Source organism: Macaca thibetana, chromosome 7 (assembly GCF_024542745.1).
Source record: "Macaca thibetana thibetana isolate TM-01 chromosome 7, ASM2454274v1, whole genome shotgun sequence".
In the NCBI taxonomy this organism is placed as follows: Eukaryota; Metazoa; Chordata; class Mammalia; order Primates; family Cercopithecidae; genus Macaca; species Macaca thibetana.
The window spans coordinates 26,282,410-26,306,492 of record NC_065584.1 but is presented as its reverse complement, the minus strand read 5'-3'; the positions used below and the strand labels follow the sequence as shown (position 1 = coordinate 26,306,492).

General features: G+C 39.3%; 1 protein-coding gene across 4 annotated transcripts in view; it reads right to left on the bottom strand.

The window, feature by feature from the left end:
* Window positions 1-24,083, bottom strand: part of STON2 (stonin 2) — a 175,750-nt gene that overhangs the window by 85,909 nt on the left and 65,758 nt on the right. For all 4 annotated transcript variants that reach the window (XM_050798639.1, XM_050798638.1, XM_050798640.1 and 1 more), the window contains one exon: window positions 22,356-22,553. In XM_050798639.1, the coding sequence (XP_050654596.1) occupies window positions 22,356-22,553 (198 nt within the window). The remainder of the gene's footprint in view (window positions 1-22,355; window positions 22,554-24,083) is intronic.

Here is a 24,083-nt window from a genome sequence, read left to right as displayed (position 1 = left end):
AGTGAACCTAACATATATTTACAGAACATTTATCTAACAGCTGCAGAATACAAATTATTCTCATCAGCACATGTAACATTCTCCAGGACAGACCATATGTTAGACCACAAAACAAGTTCAACACATTTTTAAAAACTAAAATCATATCGAGTATCTTCTCAGACTACAGTGGAATGAAACTAGAAATAAATAATAAGAGAAACATTGGAAACAAAGCAAATACATGGAAATTAGACATGCTCCTAAACAACAATGGGGTCAACAAGAAATTTAAGAAGGAAATGAAAACATTTGTTGAAACAAATTGAAATGGAAACACAACACACTAAAACCTATGGACTAAAAGCAGTGCTAAGAGGGAAACAATAATAAACATATACATCAAAAAATTAGAAGATTTCAAATAAACAACTTAACAATGCATCTCAAGGAACTAGAAAAACAAGAACAAACCAAACTCAAAATTGGGTAAAGGAAAGAAATAAGAAAAGATTAGAGCATAGCTAAACAAAATAGAACCAAAAAATAAAACAAACAAACAAAAAGAATCAACAAAACAAAGCTGGTTTTTTGAAAAGATAAAGAAAATTGATAAACCTTTAGCTGGATTAACCAAGGGAAAGGAGAGAAGTCCCCAATAAACAAAATCTGAAATGAAAAAGGATACATTAAAACCAATAACACACAAATAAAGAGGATCATCAGAGATTATTATGAACATCTATATGTAAACAAATTAGAAAACCTAGAGAAAATAGATAAATTCCTGGACACACATAAAACCTACCAATATTGAACAAGGAAGAAATAGAAAATCTGAATAGACCAACAACAAGTAATGAAATTGAATCAGCAACAACAAGTCTCTTAACAAAGAAAAGCCCAGGGCCAGATTGCTTTACACTGAATTCTACCAAACTTATAAAGAAGAACTAACATCAATTCTTCTCAAACTATTACAAAAAATTGAAGAGTAGAGAATTCTTCCTAACTCATTTTATAAGGCCTGCATTATCCTGATACCAAACTGGACAAGAAGACTGTAAAACACACACACACACACACACACACACACACACACACAAACTACAGGCCAGTACCCCTGATGAACATAGATGCAAAGATTCTCAACAAAAAACTAGCAAACTGAATCCAAAAACACTAAAAAAGTGAGACCCCCCCCCCATCTCTATAAAATACAAAAACATCCTGGGCATGGTGGCACATGCCTGTAGTTCCAGCTACTTTGGAGGCTGAGGCAGGAGGATTGCTTGAACCCAGGAGTTTGAAACTGTAGTAAGCTATGATCGTGCCATTGCAACAACAGAGTGGGACCCTGTCTCTTAAAAAAAAAAAAAAAAAAAGATAAAGTAAGAGTAATCCCAGGGATTCAAGGACGGTTCAACATGTGCAAATCAACAAAGATGATACATCACATCCACAGAATGAAGAAAAAAACATAAAATCATCTCAATAGGTAAAGAAAGAGCATTTGGTAAAATTCAACATTCCTTGATGATAAAAACTCTCAACAAATAAGGCATAGTATGAACAGCTCTCAACATAATAAAGGCCATATGTGACAAACCCACAGCTAAGAATGAAGAAAAGCAGAAAGCCTTTCCTGTAAGAACTGGAACAAGACAAAAATGCCCACTTTCACCACTCCTATTCATCATAGTACTGGAAGTCCTAGCCAGAGTAATCAGGCAAGAGAAAGACATAAAAAGCATCCAAATTTGAAAAGAGGAAATAAATTGTTCCTCTTTACAGATGATATGATCTTATATAGAAAAACTTAAAAACTCCACTGAAAAACTCTGAGAACTAATAAATTGGGCAAATTGGCAGGATACAAAATCAACATACAAAAGTCAGTAGCATTTCTACACACCAATAATGAACTAGCTAAGAAAGAAATAAAGCAATCCTATTTACAATAACTACAAAATTAGTCCCAGGAATAAATGTAACCAAAGAGGTAAAAGACTTCTACAAGGAAAACTACAAACCACTGATTAAAGAAATTGAAGAGGACACCAAAAAAATCGAAAGACATCCCATGCCTATGGATCAGAATAACTAACATTGTTAAAATGACCATACTACCCAAAGTAATCTATAGAGTCAATGTAATTCCTATCAAAACGCCAATGACATTCTTCTCAAAATTAGAAAAAACAATCCTAAAATTCGTATGAATCCACAAAGGAGCTCTAATATCCAAAGTGATACTGAGCAAAAAGAATCATCTGAAGGTATCATACTACCTTAACTTCAAAATATTCTTCAAAGTTATAGTAACTAAACAGCATGGTAATGGTATAAAAACAGACCCATAAGGCCAATGGAAAGAGCGAAGAAATAAACCCATATATTTACAGCCAGCTAATTTTCAACAAAGGTGTTAAGAACATACACTGGGGAAAGGACACCTTCTTCAATAAATTGTGCTGTGAAAAGTGGATATCTACATGCAGAAGAATGAAACTAGATCCCTATCTCTATCCATATAATCAACTCAAAATAAATTAGACTTAAACCTAACACCCGAAACTACAAAATGACTAGAAAAAAAGGTAGCAGAAACACTCCAGGGCATTGGTCTGGGCAAAGATTTTATAGCTAAGACCTCAAAAGCATAGGCAACAAAAACAAAAATAGACAAATGGGACTATGTCAAACTAAAAAGCTCGTGCACAGTAAAGGAAATAATAATAGTGCAAAGCGTCAACCTATTGAATGGGAAAAAACATTTTCAAACTATTCATCTGAAAAGGGACTAACATTCAGCATATATAAGGAAATCAAACAACTTAAATGCAGAAAACCAAATTTCCCATTAAAAAGTGGGCAAAGGATCAAACAGACACTTTTCAAAAGAAGACACACAAATGGCCAACAGGCATATGAAAAAAATGCTAAATATCACAAATCATCAGGGAAATGCAAATCAAAGCCACAATGAGACATCTTACCCCCATCAGTATGATATTATCAAGAAGACAAAAGATAACAAATGCTGGTCAGCAAAGTGAGAAAGGGGCAATACTGCTGGTGGGAATGTAAATTAGTACAGCCCTTATAGAAAACAATGCGGAGATTTCTCAAAAAGCTAAAAATAGAACTACTATATGATCCAGCAATACCATTACTGGGTATTTATCCAAAGGAAAGGGTACATCAAAGGTGTATCAGCACCCCCATGTTTATTTTATCATTATTTACAATAGCCAAGATATGGAATCAACCTAAGTGTCCATCAATGGATGAACAGATAAAGGAAATGTGGCATACATATACAATGGATTATTATTCAGCCAAAAAAGAATGAAACCCTGTCATTTGCAGCAACATGGATGGAATTGGAGGACATTATGTTAAGTGAAATAAGATAGGCACAGAAAGTATGTTAAGTGAAATAAGATAGGCACAGAAAGACAAACGGGCAAGTTCTCACTCATCTGTGGGAGCCGAAAAAGTTGATCTCATGGAGGTAGTGAGTAGAATCATAGCTATCAGAGACTTGAAAGGGTATGTAGAGAGGTTGGTTAATGGGTACAAGCATATAGTTAGAAGGAACAAGTTCTGTTTGGTAGGATGACTATAGTTAACAATAATATACTGTATATTTGAAAATAGCTCGAGAGAATACGTGAAATGCTCCCAACACAAAGAAGTGATAAAGGTGACAGATACCCTAAATACCCTAACTTGATTATTATACACTGTACGCATGCATTAAAATATCACATATACCCCATACACACGTACAAACATTATGCATCAATAAAAAAATTGTAAGAGAAAGAAAAAATGTTTTCTAGGCTCTGAGGGCCTCCATCTCCATTGGCTCCACTGCTTTTAACTTTCTGCATGACTGAATTGAATCCTTAAGAAAGGCAGTCCATTGTTTAATTCAGAGGAAGAAAAAAGAAAAAACTTTCAGAGAGGAATGAAATGAAAAATAATCAGTTGTGCCCAGCCAATCTCTTAGGTTTTTAAACAATTCACAGAATGGGTGGGAGGCAAGGAATTACAAGGCCTGGCTCTGCTCCTAATACTTCTAGGCCTTGGCTTTCTTACCCGTAAAATGTGGAAATTCGACTAAATAATCTCTTAAGTTTCTTCTAACTTTAAAGGTCTGAGATGCTTAAAGAAATCAAAACTCATTATGAATCTAAAACCAAAAAGAAGACTTATTTCCAGAGGCTTTAGGGTTACTAAAGTAATAATAAACACTGGCCGGGGTACTTTGTACCAGCTACCATGGCTTGACCACTTAATGTCCATTGATACTTTGTTGAGCGCATGTTAACATTTTATCTTTAAAAAGCATAGCTCATAAATCTTTTTGAAGCCCTGACTTTGCACAAGAGATTCAGTGAGCAATTTCTAATGTCATTTAAATCAGTGGTGTTAAATTACTCATCTGGGAAACTACTTAAAGCTAGAGACACCATCTTTCATGGGTGAATCTGATGATTATTTGAAATGCTATTTACATTTAAAATATTCAGTAAAACAGTTCAGAATTATGACCAGAGGAACTACTTTCCATTTTTCTCAATTCTCTTTCTAGACTCAAGTGCTTGAGACTAAGGTATTTTGAGGTAAGCTCTTTTTTTTTTTTTTTTTTTTTTTTTCTGGTGGGAGGCAAGGGACAATGCTGATGCAATGTGGGAAAAATGGGAAATGTAGCTTTACAAAATTCACTGGACACCTCCCTAATTCCAAGCATTATGCTGAAAACCAGACTGTGAGGACAATCCAGAAATGAAAACATCACTACTGCCCTGGAGGACTGAAGCGTTAGTTAGGGAGATAACATCTATGCCAAGAGCTCTCCTAAAATAAGAGGTGACAGGAACTGTGACATGGAGCAAAACTCATGAGAGAACCTGCTTGGGATAGCTTACTTTGAATTTTTTCTTTAGGACTGTACTTGGCACAAAGTAAGAACTGTGTGAGAGAAAACGTTATTTTAATTTGATCTTATATAATCAGTAGGTCTTTGTCATGTGGACAAAAATGGAGTTATTAAGGTGAAAGCAGCAGTAGAGGCACAAAGATGCAAATTTTGAAGGATAATGGGGGAAAGAGTTTGATACAGATTCTGTCCATTCAAAATGCTAAATCCCTTTTAAATCTGCTCAGTTTTTTTCTAACCTAGTCCAGGTCCCCAGTCCAGGCCACCATCTCTCTTGCCTGGATACTGCCCTGACCTCTAGCTGGTATGAGGTTCCAGCCTAGTGGCTGGAACATAGTAGTTCCTCATTTCTTGAATAAATGAATAGTTGGCATTAGACATTAGATCCACAGAGTCTGTGCTTCATTGTATAAGCATCAGAGGTGTATAAGCAAAGCAGGGATTCTTGGCTGTTTTGTGCTATCGACCATTTGTCAGTCTCCTAAAGCCTAGGATGCCTTCTCAAGACAATGTGTTAAATACATGAACAAATACATATGACTTAAAAAGAAAGTATATATTAAAATACTTATCTAATATTAAAAACCAACTTCATGAGTTTCTGATATAACAATATCAGCACTTCTTTATTAACATATTAATACTAGGCCGGGCGCGGTGGCTCAAGCCTGTAATCCCAGCACTTTGGGAGGCCGAGGCGGGCGGATCACGAGGTCAAGAGATCGAGACCATCCTGGCTAACACGGTGAAACCCCGTCTCTACTAAAAATACAAAAAACTAGCCGGGCGCGGTGGCGGGCGCCTGTAGTCCCAGCTACTCGGGAGGCTGAGGCAGGAGAATGGCGTAAACCCGGGAGGCGGAGCTTGCAGTGAGCTGAGATCCGGCCACTGCACTCCAGCCTGGGTGACAGAGCAAGACTCCATCTCAAAAAAAAAAAAACATATTAATACTATTATAATTAATGGTAGTATTACCATTATAACAACCATAATAATGCTACCATTATTATGGCTAATACTACTACTAATCCAACCATTAATACAGCCAAGAACTACCATGATTTCCAAGTGGCAACGGTAAAAGATAAAGGCTATCTTAAGATACCTATCACAACTATAATGTGCTATGGAGGCATCTATGCTTTCTGTTGGTGACTAAGTGGAAGGTACTGCTAACGTTACTGGGGTTTGTTGCCTACATCCATAATGGAGGGACATGCTCATCTCATTAACCTCCCTAGGGGCTGGAGACCATAAAGATGTAAATCATCCAAGTTCATGGGCCCTCTGGATTCTAAGTGGTTCCATATCTAGTTTGAATCACCTGATTGGAACTGAAAAAACACAGCATCTTAAACTCTGCCCTATAGGATTGGGAACAGAGGAGTGATCCTTCCCGAGGGCCCAGCCACAGGAGGGACAGAGCTGCATAGTGCTGACAAGCCTGAATGTCAGTCTTAATTTTAGCACTTGACTAAATTGTGACTCTGGGCATTGGTGTCCTCATCTGTTAAAGAAGGATCATAACACTAAAAAGAACATCACAGAAGATAACCAATAAAAAGCATTACAGTTGTCACCTCCTCTTCAGTATAAACACATTAGCAATTCTGAAAGGGACCTGCAACAATCTCTGGTTGGAGACCACAAGTTTTTTATTAAGAGCTTCTGAAATATCTCGTTTACACCACCCTTTTGGAACACAGCATCTTAAACTCTGTTGCTCTTTCTTAGACTTTGCTCCACACAGATGGTTCAGTAACCACAAGAATATATTTCAATATCATGGAAAAGCTTTCCCCAAGTCACCATATTTGCAGTCTTTGAGGTGAATAAATAGGGAAGAAAAATATGGTTATTTTGGTCAAAGAATGTATAGAAGAGTAACATTCTGAAATATGTAAACTTAGAGAGCATTCTTCCACTGCACCTCCACACATCTACATGTATTAATTCAAAAAAAAATTAAAAGATGACAGTAAAATTCAAATAAGAACAGGAAAAAAATGGAGACTATTGGATACTAGTCTAACATTTGAAAACATGGGGAAAAGTTTTATTTCCACACTAGTCACATCCATGTGTTCTCTTAATTCCTACCAGTCATGAAAATACATTTCAGTGAGCAAATACACTTAAGCCTAGGTAATTGGAGAAAAGGTTTGGAAATGAAGGTCTTCTAGCTCTATATTAGAAAATTGAATCTAGGACATTAACAAGATGACAGAATGGGAGGTCCCCGCTTCACTACCCCTGACAAAGAGTTCAACTAGCAACTATCCACAGACAGGAACACCTAGGTGAAACCCCGCAAATTGGAACAAATCTCAGTCACCTACATGGTCCACAGGATGAAATGAAAACCTCATGGAAAGGGTAAGAGGAATAGACTCACTTTAACCACTTCACTCCTCCATCTCCCCCCAAGTTGGCACAGGGCCAAAGAGAGGATTCTCCTTGGGACCACGTTTTCTACAGAGGAAAAAGAGAATCAGAGGCAGACACCCAGCTTCCCTAGGATACTCAAACACTTCCCAGGAAGCCCATGGTCATTTCAACCTCCACCAAGACCTGTGTCCAGAAGGAAACCATACATCTAAAACACCCGGGGTCAGGTAGAAACAAAGCAAGAAGGCAGAGCCCACAGCAATCAGGATGTAGACCTTGGTGGTAGCTCTGTGTACTTGCCAGTGGTGGCTCCCTATCAGAGTTACTAGCTAACAGCACAGCCCACCCACAAAGCTGATCTGCCATACCTAAGAGTTTGAACAGTTTTCAGCCCAGCCTCAGAGCCCACCCCAAGGCCCCACATGGCAAGGAGGCAAACCTCAACTATGTATTTACACTGAGAAAAGCAGAGGAAAACAAAGCAGCTTGTCCTATCTTTCCTGATTAGAAACTCTACCTGATCTCTGGGCTTCTCCTGCAACTCTGTCTAGCTGCTAAACTCAAAGAGTGGTATCACCTGGCCAGGGAATGCACCCTGTGGCCTGGCCCAATCTGAGGTGACTACAGGGTCCATCCAGCAGCTCACCCTGACTGCAGAGGTCAGCCAGTGGTCTCACCAGGTACCGGAGCCCAGCCAACTACCCCATCCAAATGCAAGACAAAGGCAGCAGCCCAGCCATCTAGAGTATCTGAAAGCATGTTCTTCCCAGGGTCCTTACCAGCTGTCCTATCAGAATCACTACACAGTGAAGGCCTACCTCTGCAAAAGAATACCTGTAACAGCCAGAAAAGTTGGCTGCATCCTCAAATACGCAGATATCAATGCAAGAACACAAGGATTACAAAGACTTAGGAAATCATGACACCTCCAAAAGAAACTAACAAAGTTCCAATGATCGGCCCAAAAGAAAGGGGGATCTATGAAATGACAGACAAAAAATTCAGAATAATCCTCTCTAAAAAGTTCAGTAAATGACAAGAATATATAGATAAATATGAAATAAAATCTGGAAAATAATACATGAATGAGAATTTTGACAAAGAAATAGAAACAACAAAAAAAAATAGAAATCCTAGAGATAAAGAACACAATTACTGAAGTGAAAAATGCAACAGAGGCTTGGCATGGTGGCTCACACCTGTAATCCCAGTACTTTGGGAGGCCGAGGCGGGCAGATCATGAGGTCAGGAGTTCAAGGCCAGCCTGGCCAACATGGTGAAGTCCTGTCTCTAATAAAAATACAAAAATTAGCTGGGCATGGTGGCGTGTTCCTGTAATCCCAGCTACTTGGGAGGCTGAAGCAGGAGAATTGCTTGAACCAGGACCCAGGAGACGGAGGTTGCAGTGAGCAGAGATCACGCCACTGCACTCCAGCCTAGGCTACAGAGTGAGACTCCGTCTCAGAAAAAAAAAAAAAAAATGCAATAGAACACTTCAACAGCAGGCTTGACTAAATGGAAGAAAGAATGAGTGAACTCAAAGACAGAACATTCGAAATTATCCATTCAGAAGAGAAAAAAAAAAGAATGCAAAACAATGAAGAAAGCCTACAGGACTTATGGATGAGGCACCATCAAGACACCTAACCTTCACATGATAGAAATTCAAGAAGGAGAAGAAAGAAAAGGAGCCAGAAAGCATATTTTAAAAAATAATAGTTGAAAATTTCTCTAACCTGAGGAAAGATGACAACATCCAGGTACAGGAAGTGTAGAAGTCTCCAATAAAATTCAACCCAAAGAGGAGTTCACAAAGACACATAATCAAATGATCAAAAATTAAAGACAAATAAAAAATTATGAGAGCACCAAGAGGTAAGAAATACATCACATACAAAGGGGTCCCAATACAACTATAATCAATTTCTCAGCAGAAACTCTGTAGGCCTGAAGAGTGGGATGATATATTCAAAGTGCTGAAGTAAGAAAGAAACCTGCCAACCAAGAATGCTTTGCTCAACAAAGCTGTCTCTGAAATGAGGGAAAAATAAAAAATTTTCCAGACAAACAAAAGCTAAGGGAGTTCATTGCCAGTACTCCTACCTTAGAGGTACTGATAAGTGAAGTTTTTAAAAGTTGAAGCAAAAAGCTGCTGCTAAGTAATAAATAATGTAAAAATTATCAAAGCACAAGACCCAATGGTATAAGTAAAGCAGAGTCATATTCAGAATACTCTAAATGTATTATAATGATGATGTCTAAGTCAATTTTATCCCTAGCAGTAAGGGTTAAAAGACAAAACTATTAATAACAATTATAGCTAAAATAAATTGTCAAAGGATACCCATTACAAAATAATATAAATGCTGACATTAAAACCATAAGGTGTGGGGGAAGGGAGGAGTAAACATGTAGAGTTGTTATATACAATCAAAGTTATCATAAACTTGAAATAGGCAGTCTGAAGTACAAGATGTTCTATGTAAGCCTCTTGGTGATCACAAAGCAAAAATCTTTAGTAGAAGAGCAAAACAAAAGTACAAAGGATCAAAGCATACCACTACAGAAAACCATAAAATCACAAATGAAGTCAGAAGAAAGATAGGAAAATAACCCACAAAACAACCAGAAGGCAATTAATAAAATGTAACGGTAAGTTTTTACCTATCTATACTTACCTTGAATGTAAATTGATTAAATTACTCAATAAAAAGACATAAAGTGACAGAATGGATGAAAAAACAAGACCCAACTATATGCTGGGTCACCTCCCTTTTAAAGACACACATAGACTGAAAGTAAAGGAATGGAAAAAGATATTCCACACAAATGGAAACCAAAAGAGTGCTGGGATAGCTATACTTATATCAGGGAAAATAGACCTTATGTCAAAAACTGTAAGAAGAGACAAAGAAGGACATTATATAATTATTAAGGGGTCAATTCATCAAAAGAATACAATGATTATAAATACATATCCACCCAATATCGAAGCACCTAAATACATAAAACAAATATTAAAAGATTGAAGGGAAAGACATATTGCAATACAATAATCATATAGGACTTCAATACTCTATATTCAATAATGGGCAGATCAACAGGACAGAAAAGTAATAAGGAAACATTGGACTTGAACAACACTTAGGCCAAATGGACCTAGCAAACATACACAGAACATTCCATCCAACAGCAACAGAATGTACATTCTTCTCAAGCACATCCAGAACATTATCCAGTATAGATCATATGGTGGGTCACAAGACAAGTCTTTTTAAATTAAAGAAGACTGAAATCATATCAAGAGTGTTTTCTGACCACAATGTAAACAAATAGAAATCAATCACATGGAGAAGTTCAGAAAATTCACAAATATATAGAAATTAAACAACATGACTCGAACAACCAATGGATCAAAGAAGAAACTAAAAGAATTTAAACATATCTTGAGACAAACAAAAACAGAAATACAATGTACCACAACTTATGGGAGTGGTAAAGGTAGTTCTAAGAGAAAAGTTTATTGCAATGAACGCCTACATCAAAAAAATAAGGAATATCGCAATTAGTAATTTAATGTACACCTCAAGAAAACAGAGAAAGCTGAACAAACTAAGCCTGATGTCAACAGAAAAAAGAAATAATAAAGATCAAAGCAGAAATACATGAAGTAGAGACTAGAAAAATACAAAAGATTAATGAAACTAAGAGTTGATTTTTTGAAAAGATAACATGGATGAACTTTTAGCTAGACTAAGAAAAAATGGAAGACACAAGTAAAATGAGAAGTGAAAGGGGAGACATTACAACTGATCACAGAAATACAAAGGATATTAAGAGAATATTATAAGTACATGCCAATAAGTAGGATAACCTGGAAGAAATGGATAAATTCCCTAACAAATGTAATCTACCAAGACTGAATCACAAGGAAATACAAAATCTGAGCAGACCAATAACCAATAAGGAGACAGAACCAGTGATTAAAAAAAAAAAATTTTTTTAAAAACTTCCATCAAAGAAAAGTTCCAGGGCCCAATAGCTTTACTGCTGAAGTCTGCCATTAGCCAGGTGTGGTGGTGCACACCTGTTGTCCCAGCCACATGGCGAGCTGAGGGCAGAGGATCGCTCAATCCTGGGAGGCTGAGGCTGCAGTGAGCCGTCTTCACGCCACTATACTCCAGCCTTGGCAACAGAGCAACACCTTGTCTTAAAAAAATTGTTTTTAAATAAAGAAGAACACCAATCCTCACAAACTCTTTAAAAAAATTAAAGAGAAAACACTTCGGCCAGCATAGCTCTTCTTATAAGCCAAACAAGGACATTGCAAGAAAAGGAAACTATAGCAAAGGATCCTTCATGAACATAAATTCCAAAATCCTCAACAAAATACTGGCAAACTAAATTTAATAGCACATTAAAATAATCATTCACCTATAATTAAGTGGGATTTATCCCTGGGATGCAAAGATGTTTCAATATATGCAAATCAATAAATGTGATAATCACATTAACAAAATAAAAGACAAAAAACATATGATCATCTCATTAGATGTAGCAAAAACATTTGACAAAATTCAACATTCTTTAATGATTAAAAAAAAAACAAATTAGGTATGAAAGGAATGTACCTTAACACAGTAAAGGCCATATGTGATAAAAACACAGCTAACATTATATTTAACAGTGAAAAACTGAAACTCTTTTCCCTAAGTCCTAGAACAAGACAAGGATGCCCACTCTTGCCATTTCTATTCCACATAGTATTGAAAATCCTTAGAGAAATTAGGCAAGAGAAAGAAATAAAAGGCATCCAATTAGAAAAGGAGGAAATGAAATTGTCACTGTTTGTTGATAACATAATCTTACATATAGAAAACACTTAAGATTCCACCAATAAACTGTTATAACTAATAAATATACATAATAAAGTTGCAGGACACAAAATCAACACACAAAAATCAGTACTTTTTCTGTATACCAACAAATATTCTGAAAAAGAAATCAAGAGAACAACCCCATTTACAACATCTACAAAAAAGGAATAAATTTAACCAAAGAGGTGAAAACTATAAAACACTGATGAAATACATGTAAGAAGATACAAATAAATGGAAAGATATCTTGTGCTCATGGATTAGAAGAATTAATATTGTTAAAATGACGATACCACTCAAAGCAATCTACAGAATCAGTGCAATCCCTATCAAAATTCCAATGTCATTTTTCATTGAAATAGAAAACAATCCTAAAATTCCACATTGACTTAAAAACAAAACAAAACAAACACCAAATAGCCAAAGCTGTCATAAGCAAAAACAACAAAGTTGGAGGTATCACACTACGTGACTTGAAACTATACTACAAGAATATAGAAATTAAAAGAGCATGATACTAGCATAAAAATAGACTCATTAACCAATGGAACAGAACAGAAAGCCCAGAAATGAACCCACATATGTACAGTCATTTGATTTTTGACAAAGGTGCCAACATCTTAGGAAAAGAATCATCTCTTCAATAAATAGTGTTGGTAAAACTGGATATCCACATGCAGAATAAAATTAGACCCTTATCTCACACCACATACAGAATCAACTCAAAATGGATTAAAGGCTTAAACATAAGACCTGAAACTGTAAAACTATTAGAAGAAAACATAAGGGAAAAACTAGACAATATTGGTCTAGGCAATGTTTTTTACATTTGACAAATGGGATTAAATCAAAATAAGTTTTTGTACAACAAAGGAAACAACAGAGGGAAGAGACAAACTATGAATTTGGAGAAAATATTTGCAAACCACACATCTGATAAGGGATTAATATCCAAGATACGTAAGAAACTCAAACAACTCTATAGAAAGAAAACAAATCATCTGATTTTAAAATAGGCAAAGGACCTGAAAGACATTTCTCAAAAGAAGACATACAAAAGGCTAACATACAAATATATATATATATAAATATATATACATATAAAATATGCAACATCAATAACCATTAGGGAAATGCAAATTAAAACCACCATGAGATATCACCTCACACCTGTCAGAACGGCATTATCAAAAAGATTAAATATCAGTAGTGTTGGTGAGGATGTGGAGAAAAGGGAACCCTTGTATAATGTTGGTGGGAATGTAATTTAGTACAGCCATTATGAAAAAGGCTCCTCATAAAACTAAAAATGGAATTACAATATGATCCAGCAATCCCAGTTCTGGGTTACTCAAAAGATTTGAAATCAGTATGTCAAAGGGATGTCTGCATGCCCATGATCACTACAGCACTATTAAACAATATACAAGTTATGGAATCAACCTAAGTGTCCATCAGTGGATGAATGGATGAAGAAAATGTGGAATATATACACAATGAAATACTATTTAGCCTTTAAAAAGAAAAATATTTTGTAATTTGCAACAACATGGATGGACGTGAATAACATTATGCTAAGTGAAATAAGCCAGGCACAGAAAAATAAGTACTACATGTTCTCCCTTATATGTGGAACGTAGAATAACCGAACTTGAAAGAAGCAGAAAGTAGAATGGTGGTTACCAGAGCCTGGGGAGATGCAGGGAATGGGTAGATGCTGGTCAAATGGTACAAAGCCTCAATTAGACAGTAGTAATAAGGTTTTTATTTCTTGAAAATGTATTACACGGTGTGATGAATACAGTGACTAATACTGTATTTTAGACTGGAAAATTGCTAAGAGAATACATTTCAAGTCTTCTCACCACAAAAAATAATAAGTATTTAAGGTGATAGATACGTTAATTGATTTAATTGTTCCATATTGTATTAAAAAATCATAACATAACTTTGTACCCCATAAATACATACAAGTTGTCTACTTACAATTTTAAAATTTTAAATTTAAAGAAAGATTAATTTATTCCACAAAGATCCACTGTGTAATTTCAATGTGCCAGGCAACATGCTGGGGATATACAATGGAGGTGGTTCCTGCTTCCACAAAGGTCTCGGTCCAGCAGAGGACTCCTAAACAAAGTATTGCAGTCCAGTGAAATAAGCACATGAGGGGGGTTTGTATATTGCTCCTGGGAAATGCAGCGGAGGCAGCACTGCATCTGGGGAAGGCTCTCTATAATTGCTCCTTCCAGCAAGCGACTGTGTTCACAAACACCAGCCTCCCACAGTACACCAGGCACAGGGCAGGATGAGCCCAGGAGAGACTTGGGTTGAATCCCAACTACTTTTCTATCTGTGTGACTTTTGACAAATCATTTAACCTCTTGAGCTGTTAGTTCTGAACTCATAAAATGGGACAGCAATATGTACTTTTAAATTGTGAAGATTAAATGAGATAATATACATATAAAGTATATAGGACATTCCTGGCACATAGTAGAAACAATTACACATAGAAACAATTTTTTAAATTATATATAAATATCCTTTTAATGGCAAAAAAAGCTGTTTGTAGATTATCACTTCCTCATGGGAAAATACCACAGAGCTTACTTTTCTCCGTATTCTCAGTAACTGATAAATGGTAAGAACTCAATATATGTGTTTCTGAGAAACTTTTGAACCTCCTGGAAAAAGCTTCAAACAAAGCAATCATTAGCGTTTCTTGGTTTTAATAAGGATTAAAATCTAAAATGCACAACAAATGAAGATAAAAATACATGAGAACAGGAATGATGCCAAATTTGTATTTGTTAATGAAACAGTGAAAAGATGTGATTTGTTTAAAAAAACTGCTCTGCCGTTCTTCCATTTTAAGGAAGGAAAATATTGTTCAGGAAGAAGATGAGTATCTCTGACTTTTGTAGCTAGGAGAAAGAATTTTAAAAATTAGTTAACTTGTTTTTGTTTTCCAAGCAAGATATATTCAAGGTTAAAAAATATCATAAAATAGAGATGTGCCTTAAGAACGACAAAAATCTCCTGTAATCCCATCAAGCACAATGGTAATTACTGTTTACCTGTGAATCTGGGCCCCACTCTGGTTTGGAGCTCTATGAGCTGCAGCAGGATGACAGCAAAACAGGCAACAGAGAAACATGTTATATCTTGTACAGAGACATGCAGCCCAGGTGACGCTCTTAATAAATAACAACAAGAGAACCTTTCTGAGCGTCTAAAAAGTAGTTGTCACAAAAATCTGAGGTTCCGCAGGCCACAACTCTCTACTCACTTTGGGAAACCACTTTGGGACACCCTTTGGGAAATGCTGGACTCTAAAATCCAAATGGAATACAAACACTTGTTTCTGAGAAAAAAACTGAGTTCAAAATCTCTAGGGATATCCTACTGCTCTGGCAGAAGTCCAGCGTGATCCGTTAAATGCAAATGAATCAAGAACATCTGGTCTAAATTTGTTTTAAAGCCTATGGGGGTTTAAATACAAAGAAAGTTTGGCAAAATATAGTTTTGGGTCTGTTGAATCTAGAATTTTATATTTTTTTAAAAGGCCAAGAGGTTTAGCAGAGCAAGAGACAAAGTAAGGCTAACTTTATAAAGTTAACTAATACAGGTAATTTGTCAAAATATTTCTTTCTGGTTTCTCTAGCTCTCTAACACTTTAGCAGTGTTAGAAAACACAGCTAAAATGGCCTGTACTTCCAAGTCACGTTTGCCAATTTATGTATGTTTGGGTTTCTGAACACCACTATCTGACCAAGGAGGCAGTAGAGGTTAATGAAAACCTAAACGTATATATGTGTGTGTGTGTGTGTGTGTGTGTGTGTGTCTGTATACATTACATGTATATAAATATAAATTATACATCTACATACATATAACTTCAGGAATTTTCAAAGTCTTTAATAAGCTAATACATGTTATAAATCTCCAACAAAGGGGGCACAGCATGACCTAACATGCTGGCCCCAGCATCTGGATCTTTTTGGCTTTCTGCATGGGACACACTTTGGGAAATGCTTAAGTTCAAGTGGGATACAAATGTCAGGGATGCAGACGATTTTAGCCACCTGTATGGCAAATCCACCTGACAGCAATAACATAAGCATAGCCTGAGAAGGACCCCGTATGGCAGATGCACATGAATGTGCGTGTTGAGCTAAGGAATCCTGGCGTAGCCAACTTGGGGATTTGTTCCTTGTCTATGAGGAACATCTGAGCCCCCAGCCCATCCCAAGGAACACAGGCTATACAGTGGATCAAGGTCCCAAGTTCTGGGTTGAATAAAGGTTGCCAGGTGGAGGTTGTTAGCAAAATGGTGCTAACTGAAAATGCTATATAAACTGCATGCTTTTTGCAAGTGGTTGCTGTTCTGTTCAGTCTCCCGCCACTGGACTCTCTTCCCTGTATGTAAGCCTCCAGTAAAGGCCCATGTCTTGTTTGCTGGCCCTGGGTCTCTTCTTCAGCCTCTTGAACCTGGTGCCATCCCCACTAGAGTTGACAGGGGTTTGGCACAACACCACCTGCAATCTCAAGGATATATTAAACAACTATTAAACACCTGCTATGTGCTTCATCCAGTCTTGACATGCCTCAGTTTACACATATCTGAGCATTCTAATCCTACACTTAAATCTATACTTTTCTTATGCGTAAAAGAGAACTTGGACAGGCACAGTGGCTCATGCCTATAATCCCAGCACTTTGGGAGGCTGAGGTGGGCAGATCACCTGAGGTTAGGAGTTCAAGACCAACCTGGCCAATATAGTGAAACCCCATCTCTACTAAAAATACAAAAATTAGCCAGACATGGTGGCACGTACATGTGGTCCCAGGTACTCAGGAGGCTGAGATGGGAAGATCACTTGAATCCAGAAGGTGGAGGTTGCAGTAAGTCGAGACCATGCCACTACACTCTAGCCTGGGTGACAGAGTGAGACTCTGTCTCAAAATAAAAAAATAATAAAAATAAAAATAAAAAAGAACCCAACCAAAGCCTACTGCTTAAGAGCAGCTTGTGTGCATGCATTTACGTATTTTCTCTTCCCTTGTTGGAATGAACTTCAAAGGCACAAGATTTGCTTTTATTCCCTCAACCCTCTTACTGTTCACCAACCCATGTGAACCTAGTGGCATTACAGAGCTACCCTGACTGGTGAAAATGGCAGGGTGTGCCCACCTTGTCTAGACAAAGGAGACCCCTGTGGAGATGAGAGGTAAGAGCGGAGTGAAATGTTGTTTGGGATCTTCTCCTGCCATCTGCTCTTGAGAGCAGACCTCAGAGCTAACCTCAACACTACTCTCCAGCTCTGCCCCCCGCACCCTGTGATTTAACCAAGGTGAGGGGATTTGTTTGCCTTCCTACTAATTATCCCCTCGGTGAGAAAATGAGAAGAAAGTGTAGGCTGATCACAGAGTCTTCCCCTCCACGATTACACTGGGAATTAGATTGCCCTGCGGGGCTGCCAAATCCCTGCAGAACTCTGCCGCAGGTGACAGGGAGGAGGCTGTGGCTCTGCTCTCGGCAGCCCACTACCGAGCAAGGGGCCAAGGCACATAGGCTGGGCCCAGAGCACCATAATCCCTCTCCAAACAAGAGGTGACTCACAGAACATGAGGTGCCCAGTGTTTACCCTGACACACTGTGCTCTCACCAGGAAGAGCCTGGCTCAGCCGAGGGAGCGCCAGATGAGGCTGCAATTCCAAGGAGCTCTTCACCCTCTATCACCCTCTGCAATGCTAAAGGGCACGGGAGGAGGGGACAATGACAAACATCTCCCCAAGGCAGTTCCTCCCAAGGTTCCCCAAGCACAGAAACCAGTCATACCGAACTCCCCACAGCGTCTCTGTATTTACCACTTGCTACTGAGAAATGCAAAGCCCTTCTCAGATCTCATTCCACATGCTATAGTTGGGGTAACAGCTCTCTTTGGGGGTAATAGAGGAGTGGACAGTAATTATCCTTATGTCCCATATCAAATGGAAATGAGGCAAAGAGATAATAAATTAACATTTTTTTATTCCTACAGCACTTTGCACTGTACGAAACACATTCATATATACCCTGTCACCCTGACTGAGCAGGATCGCTCCGTTCCATTTTACAAATAAGTAAGTAAAGCTCTGAAGAAATGACTTACCTGGAGGACAGACTGATAGGAATCTGCGCCATAACCCCAGGGGGATTCAGTTTCCCCAACCGGAACCATCCAGCCTCAAAGCAGGGCACTCCCAGAGGTTGGCACTGCCACAAGCCTGGTGCCAGGCAGAGGGCAGGGCATCACCTGGCTGGAGGAGCTCTCAATAGCTCAACTGAAAGCATTTTTTTCTTCCTTTTTTTTTTTTTTTTTTTTTTGAGAGCAAGTCTCACTCTGTCACCCACGCTGGAGTTCAGTGGCACGATCTCGGCTCACTGCAGCCTCCGCCTCCCGGGTTCAAGCGATTCTCCTGCCTCAGCTTCCCAAGGAGCTGGAATTACAGGCACGCCACCACGCCCAGCTAATTTTTGTATTTTTAATAGAGATGGGGTTTCACCATGTTGGTCAAGCTGGTCTCAAACTCCTAGCTTCGAGTGATCCACCCACCTCAGCCTCCCAAAGTGCTGAGAATACAGGCACAAGCCACCACGCCTGGACAACTGAAAGCATTTTTAAATTCCCTGCTACTGGAGTAAATGGAGAAATGTCACAGGTTGAAAAATACTTGTTCATTCTCCTAAACTTTGTCTTTCCTTCTCCTCCTTCTATTCTGGGACCCAGGACAAGTTAAAGACTTTTCAAAGCCAGAACTCTACCCTGTTTGCACACGTCAGGATGTTCAGGAAGAGCCTCATGGGTCACCACAGCTCAGGATGCATCCAGACACTGTCTCCACGGCCTGCGGAGCTGCTCTCTGAGGACTCACTTCACTGCCTCTCCTTTCCCAGGCTCATGGAGATATACCACCTGTCACCTCTGGGCCTGGAGGGCAGATGGAGGTGAGATGTGAAGGAAGACTGCGTCATCAAAGCAGATGGAAGCATTCCCTAGCACCTGGGCCATCCTGGGTCCTAGCTTGATTACTAAAGAACAGGGAGATTTCAAAGTAAAATGTCCAGCAACTTGTTTACAGAACATAATACTGTGGGCACACAGCAGTTATCTGTAAGCATGCATATCTGTTAAGGACATATGAACTTTATCCTCAAGCTCTGCCTGCTACACATCTTGTTTTAAATCCCTTGTATATATGCTCGTATGCATCCTCTATACACATCTGTACAGAAAGTCTGGGGAGTAACATAGCAAATAAATTAACTACGGTGACTTGAGGCACTGCCAGGTTTGGGAACTGGCTGGAAAAGGGTTTGGAAGTTTCACTGAAATTTAGGTCATCCATTTCTCAGCGGTGTTCTCTTAACAAGTTGCTTTACCTTTCTCAGACTCAGTGTCAACTAGGAAATGAGGAGAATGACACCGGCCTCGCAGGACTGCTGTGAAAGCCAGAGATCATACACCTCATATGCTGGCACACAGCAGACACTCAGTAAATGCTATCTATAACTAGTATTACTGTAAAAGAGGATGGGGCTGGGTGTGGTGGTTCACACCTGTAATCCTAGCACTTTGAGAGGCCAAGGCAGGCGGATCACCTGAGGTCAGGAGTTTGAGATCAGCCTGACCAACATGGCGAAATGCTGTCTCTACTAAAAATACAAAAATTAGCCAGGCTTGGTGGCACACACCTGTAATCCCAGCTACTCGGGAGACTGAGGCAGGAAAATCACTTGAACCTGGGAGGGAGAGTTTGCAGTGAGCCGAGATTGCACCACCAGACTCCAGCCTGGGTGACAGAGTGAGACTCTGCCTCAAACAAACAAAAAAGAGAATGGTTGCCAAAAAGCCATACCTCTAACCTCCCTGTAGCCATGGAAACTGCCTCTTGTTGAATAAGAGCATCCCTCCTCATTCTCCAGTCCCAGATTTGCCTTTGAGTCTCTGATATAGAGACTGGTGCAGGGGCCAGTTAGTTCCTCATGAGGACCATGTATGCTGGCTATTCCAACACACCTGTTCCCCACTTGCAACCTCAGATCCATTGTATCTGTTCTGGTGACTGACCTCTGTGGGCTGCTTCCCCAGGGTTTCACGCCCTTTGGCATCAGGCTAGGATCTGCCAGTTGGAAACACCAGCACCAGATCTGGGAATTTATTCTTCCCTATCTCCCTGCTTGGTCAAATCTCTGCAGTGGCTTTGTCCTTTCTGTCGCCATAGCTCCTGTTGGGCAGCCCCTCTTCTATGATTCCAGCGCTTGCTTCCTCTGTAGGTGGTCCCTTCATTAAGCTCTCTCCAGAAAAACATTTTTAGGGCACCATCTGCTTCCTGCCAGGACCCTAACCAAAACAGGGGAGGAGGTTTTCTTGATGCAAACTATAACACTGTTAGAATGACTTTAGATCAAGGAGATGTTAAAAATAATGATAAGCTGTGGAGGCAGACTAATAATGTCTAGTTCAGGCTAGGGCTCTGATTTTCATTACTTGAACCTCCAAGAATTAAAGCAACTTTCATCTAATAAGAAAGTCGAGAAGACAATAAAAAACAGCCTGAGCCTAGAGATCTTGTCTTTTCCTTCAGTGAGGGGCCCGTTTTGCAACTCTCCAAAGCAACAAGAACCTTGCAGCAGGAAAGAGAACTTGTTTCATCCCTGATGGACACTTACTCTGTGTCAAACATCATGTAAGCTATTCTATATAAACCGTCTCATTTGGAGCTGATAACAACTTGGTGAGGTATACCCATTTTTCAGAAGAGGAAATAGAGTCATAAAGATAGTAAGGACCCTGTTCGAGGTCACACAGCTGGCCAGTGCAGAATCAGGGTTTGAATCTGAGAAGTCTGGCTCTGGAGTCTGGGTAGCCTGAACCAATGCTTAGGTGCCTCCTCCCTGGAAAGGGGGCCGAGAGCAATGAAAAGTGAAGCAGGGAGGCAAGCTCAGCCTCTCTTCCTAACAGCCTTAGCCGCTGAAGGTGTGCTCGCATCCATGAGATGCCCCCACTGGGGAAATGGGGCTGTGGGGGCATATTTCAGCCACCGACCAGGATCATCAGCCACAGAGACAAACCAGAAGTGAAGGAGTGTCTGTGAAAACAAAACTATAAAGAACCACAGCTTCTGAAGACAAAGTGGGTCCATGATAAACTAGGATTCTCTGCAACATTATCCAGTACCAAACTAAATCCTGCCTGAACCCCTCAGTCTGCAAGACAGATCCCTCTTTATACCTGTAAAATTCAATGGCACATAGCATGAGGGCAAACATCCAAAGCTTAAAAATGACCTAGAAACTCTGAACAACATTGAGAAGGAAGAACAAATGTTGTCAACACACTGGGTAATTTCATCCACAGAGAAACAAGCAGTAACTTCATCACTTTCAGAAGAAACCAATCTCTTGGGCCAAATAACCAAAACACCAAGAACGTCTTTCCAATGCCAAGAATCTTTCCAATGCCATTTCCAAACTGTGCCTGTAATTCAGCACTTGTTAACAGACCCATATTCCACCTGCAAAGAAAGCCAGCATTCCGTCTTATGCCTACTGGAAAGTTTAATAAATGAGGTATAGTGCATTGCCGATTGACATATCACTCAACCAAGGCACAACAGAATAAACACTTAACTGCAAAATGATTTGTAGTCTGGATACAGTGGCTGAGTCTTGATTCTCATTCTGTTTCACATAACATTTGCTTTTTTCTGCTTAAATCTACCTCCCTCTTATTGAAAACGCAAGATGAGTGGGTAGTAGGATGAAAGATTCAGCCTTGTGCATATTTACACATAGTTCAGTAATCCCAGGAGAAAATAAATTGACAGAGAATGGTATTTATACCAAACAGTCAGAAAACAACATATTAAGATACACTGTCAAATGGTTACCCAGTATGAATGATCTGCCAACCAAGGATCCAATTTGTGTATACATCTTCCCCAATGCAATTTCTAGCCACTTTGGGTTCTAGTTTTTTGACTGGATAACAACACCTGAATTCATTCTGCAAAGCAAGCCAGCTGCAGCGATTTTTTAAAGGACTTTAAAAGTGGGCTTGGGTACACCAACAGTGATTTGCAAAGCCCTCTGGCTTAGAGTTCCATCTTACCAGTGGAGTCAGCCCCAGAAGCCTGACCACTCGTCTGCTCCTCAGCATTGATGAGCTGCAGGTCTGTATACGAACATCCAAAGCTAGGACTGCTGGTGTCTTCAGAATGGGTGGTCCAGCTGCTCTCAGAAGTCAGAGGGCATCTCCCCAGGGAGTCAAAGGAAGGGCATGTCCAGCAGGGTATGGTCAATGGTAGGGCTGGGGAGAGACCAAAAACCAAAAGCATACAATACAAATAGTTGTACTTTGTCTTTAGTGCTTATCTTACTTTGACGTTGCTCACATCCTATGAAATCTCAACAGTCACACAAGGCAAGGAAGTCTTGTATGGAGAGTATCACTCATGACACAGACAGAGAAAACTGATTGACTGAGACCCCATGGTGAATCAGTATCAAAACAAGTATGAAAAGTAAGGTCCCAGTTGGGCGCGGTGGCTCACGCCTGTAATCCCAGCACTTTGGGAGGCTGAGGCGGGTGGATCAAGAGGTCAGGAGATCAAGATCATCCTGTCTAACACAGTGAAACCCCATCTCTACTAAAAATACAAAAAATTAGCCGGGCGTGGTGGCGGGCGCCTGTAGTCCCAGCTACTCGGGAGGCTGAGGCAGGAGAATGGCGAGAACCCAGGAGGTGGAACTTGCAGTGAGCCAAGATCGCCCCACTGCACTCCAGCCTGGGCGGCAGAGTGAGACTCCGTCTCAAAAAAAAAAAAAAAAAAAAAAAAAGAAAGAAAGACAGAAAAGTAAGGTCCCAGGACTCTCCAATCAAAGAAAATCTCACTAAAGGAACACAAGTTACTTCAGGGTCTAATTTTACTTCTTAACTTACATTTCAGCTTATTTCAAGCCAAAACTACAGGAATCTTGCAGTTCACCCTTACTGTTACATTTCTTCCATTTGTAGTGGCACAAAAAAACTCACCAATTTACACTGAAACATTAGAGCCAGTTTAGGTTAAAGGATAAAGAGTAGACATATAACTATATATGAACATGTATGTGGCATGCCCCTGCTTGCTTTGAGTTGACTGTAACTGGAGATTCTGCTGACTGTCACGTATACAAATGGAGATTTGCTGAGGCTGCCAACCTGCATGCAATACAATGAAAAATACCTTTAAGGGGAAAATGGACAAAGCTCGGTTTTATCTCCTTAGCCTTGAGAACCAAATCAGACTTTATAAACTACTTTAGAAAGGTTTTTTAAAATCTTTCAAATTTGAAACTTTCAAATTCTCCTAATTTGTCTTTAGTTAATTTCCTATCACACGCTGTCTCCACGGTGCTGCATAAAAATCATATCATTACGGCCAGGCACGGTGGCTCACACCTGTAATCCCAGCACTTTGGAAAGCCGAGGCGGGTGGATCACCTGAGGTCTGGAGTTCAAGACCAGCCTGCCAACGTGGCGAAACGCCGTCTCTACTAAAAAAAATACAAAAATTAGCTGGGCATGGTGGCGGGTGCCTGTAATCCCAGCTACTTGGAAGGGTGACGCACAAGAATCACCTGAACCCGGGAGGCGGGCGTTGCAGTGAGATTGTGCCATTGCACTCCAGCCTGGGCAACAAGAGAGAAACTATTGCAAAAATAAAATAAAAACAAAAAAAGAATCATATCATTGCAAATTTACCAACAGGTACTGAAACAAGTGCTGAAAATAGCCTAGATAAGACAGGAAGAATGAAAACAAGAAAAACTACCATATATTGAGTACCCATCAAAT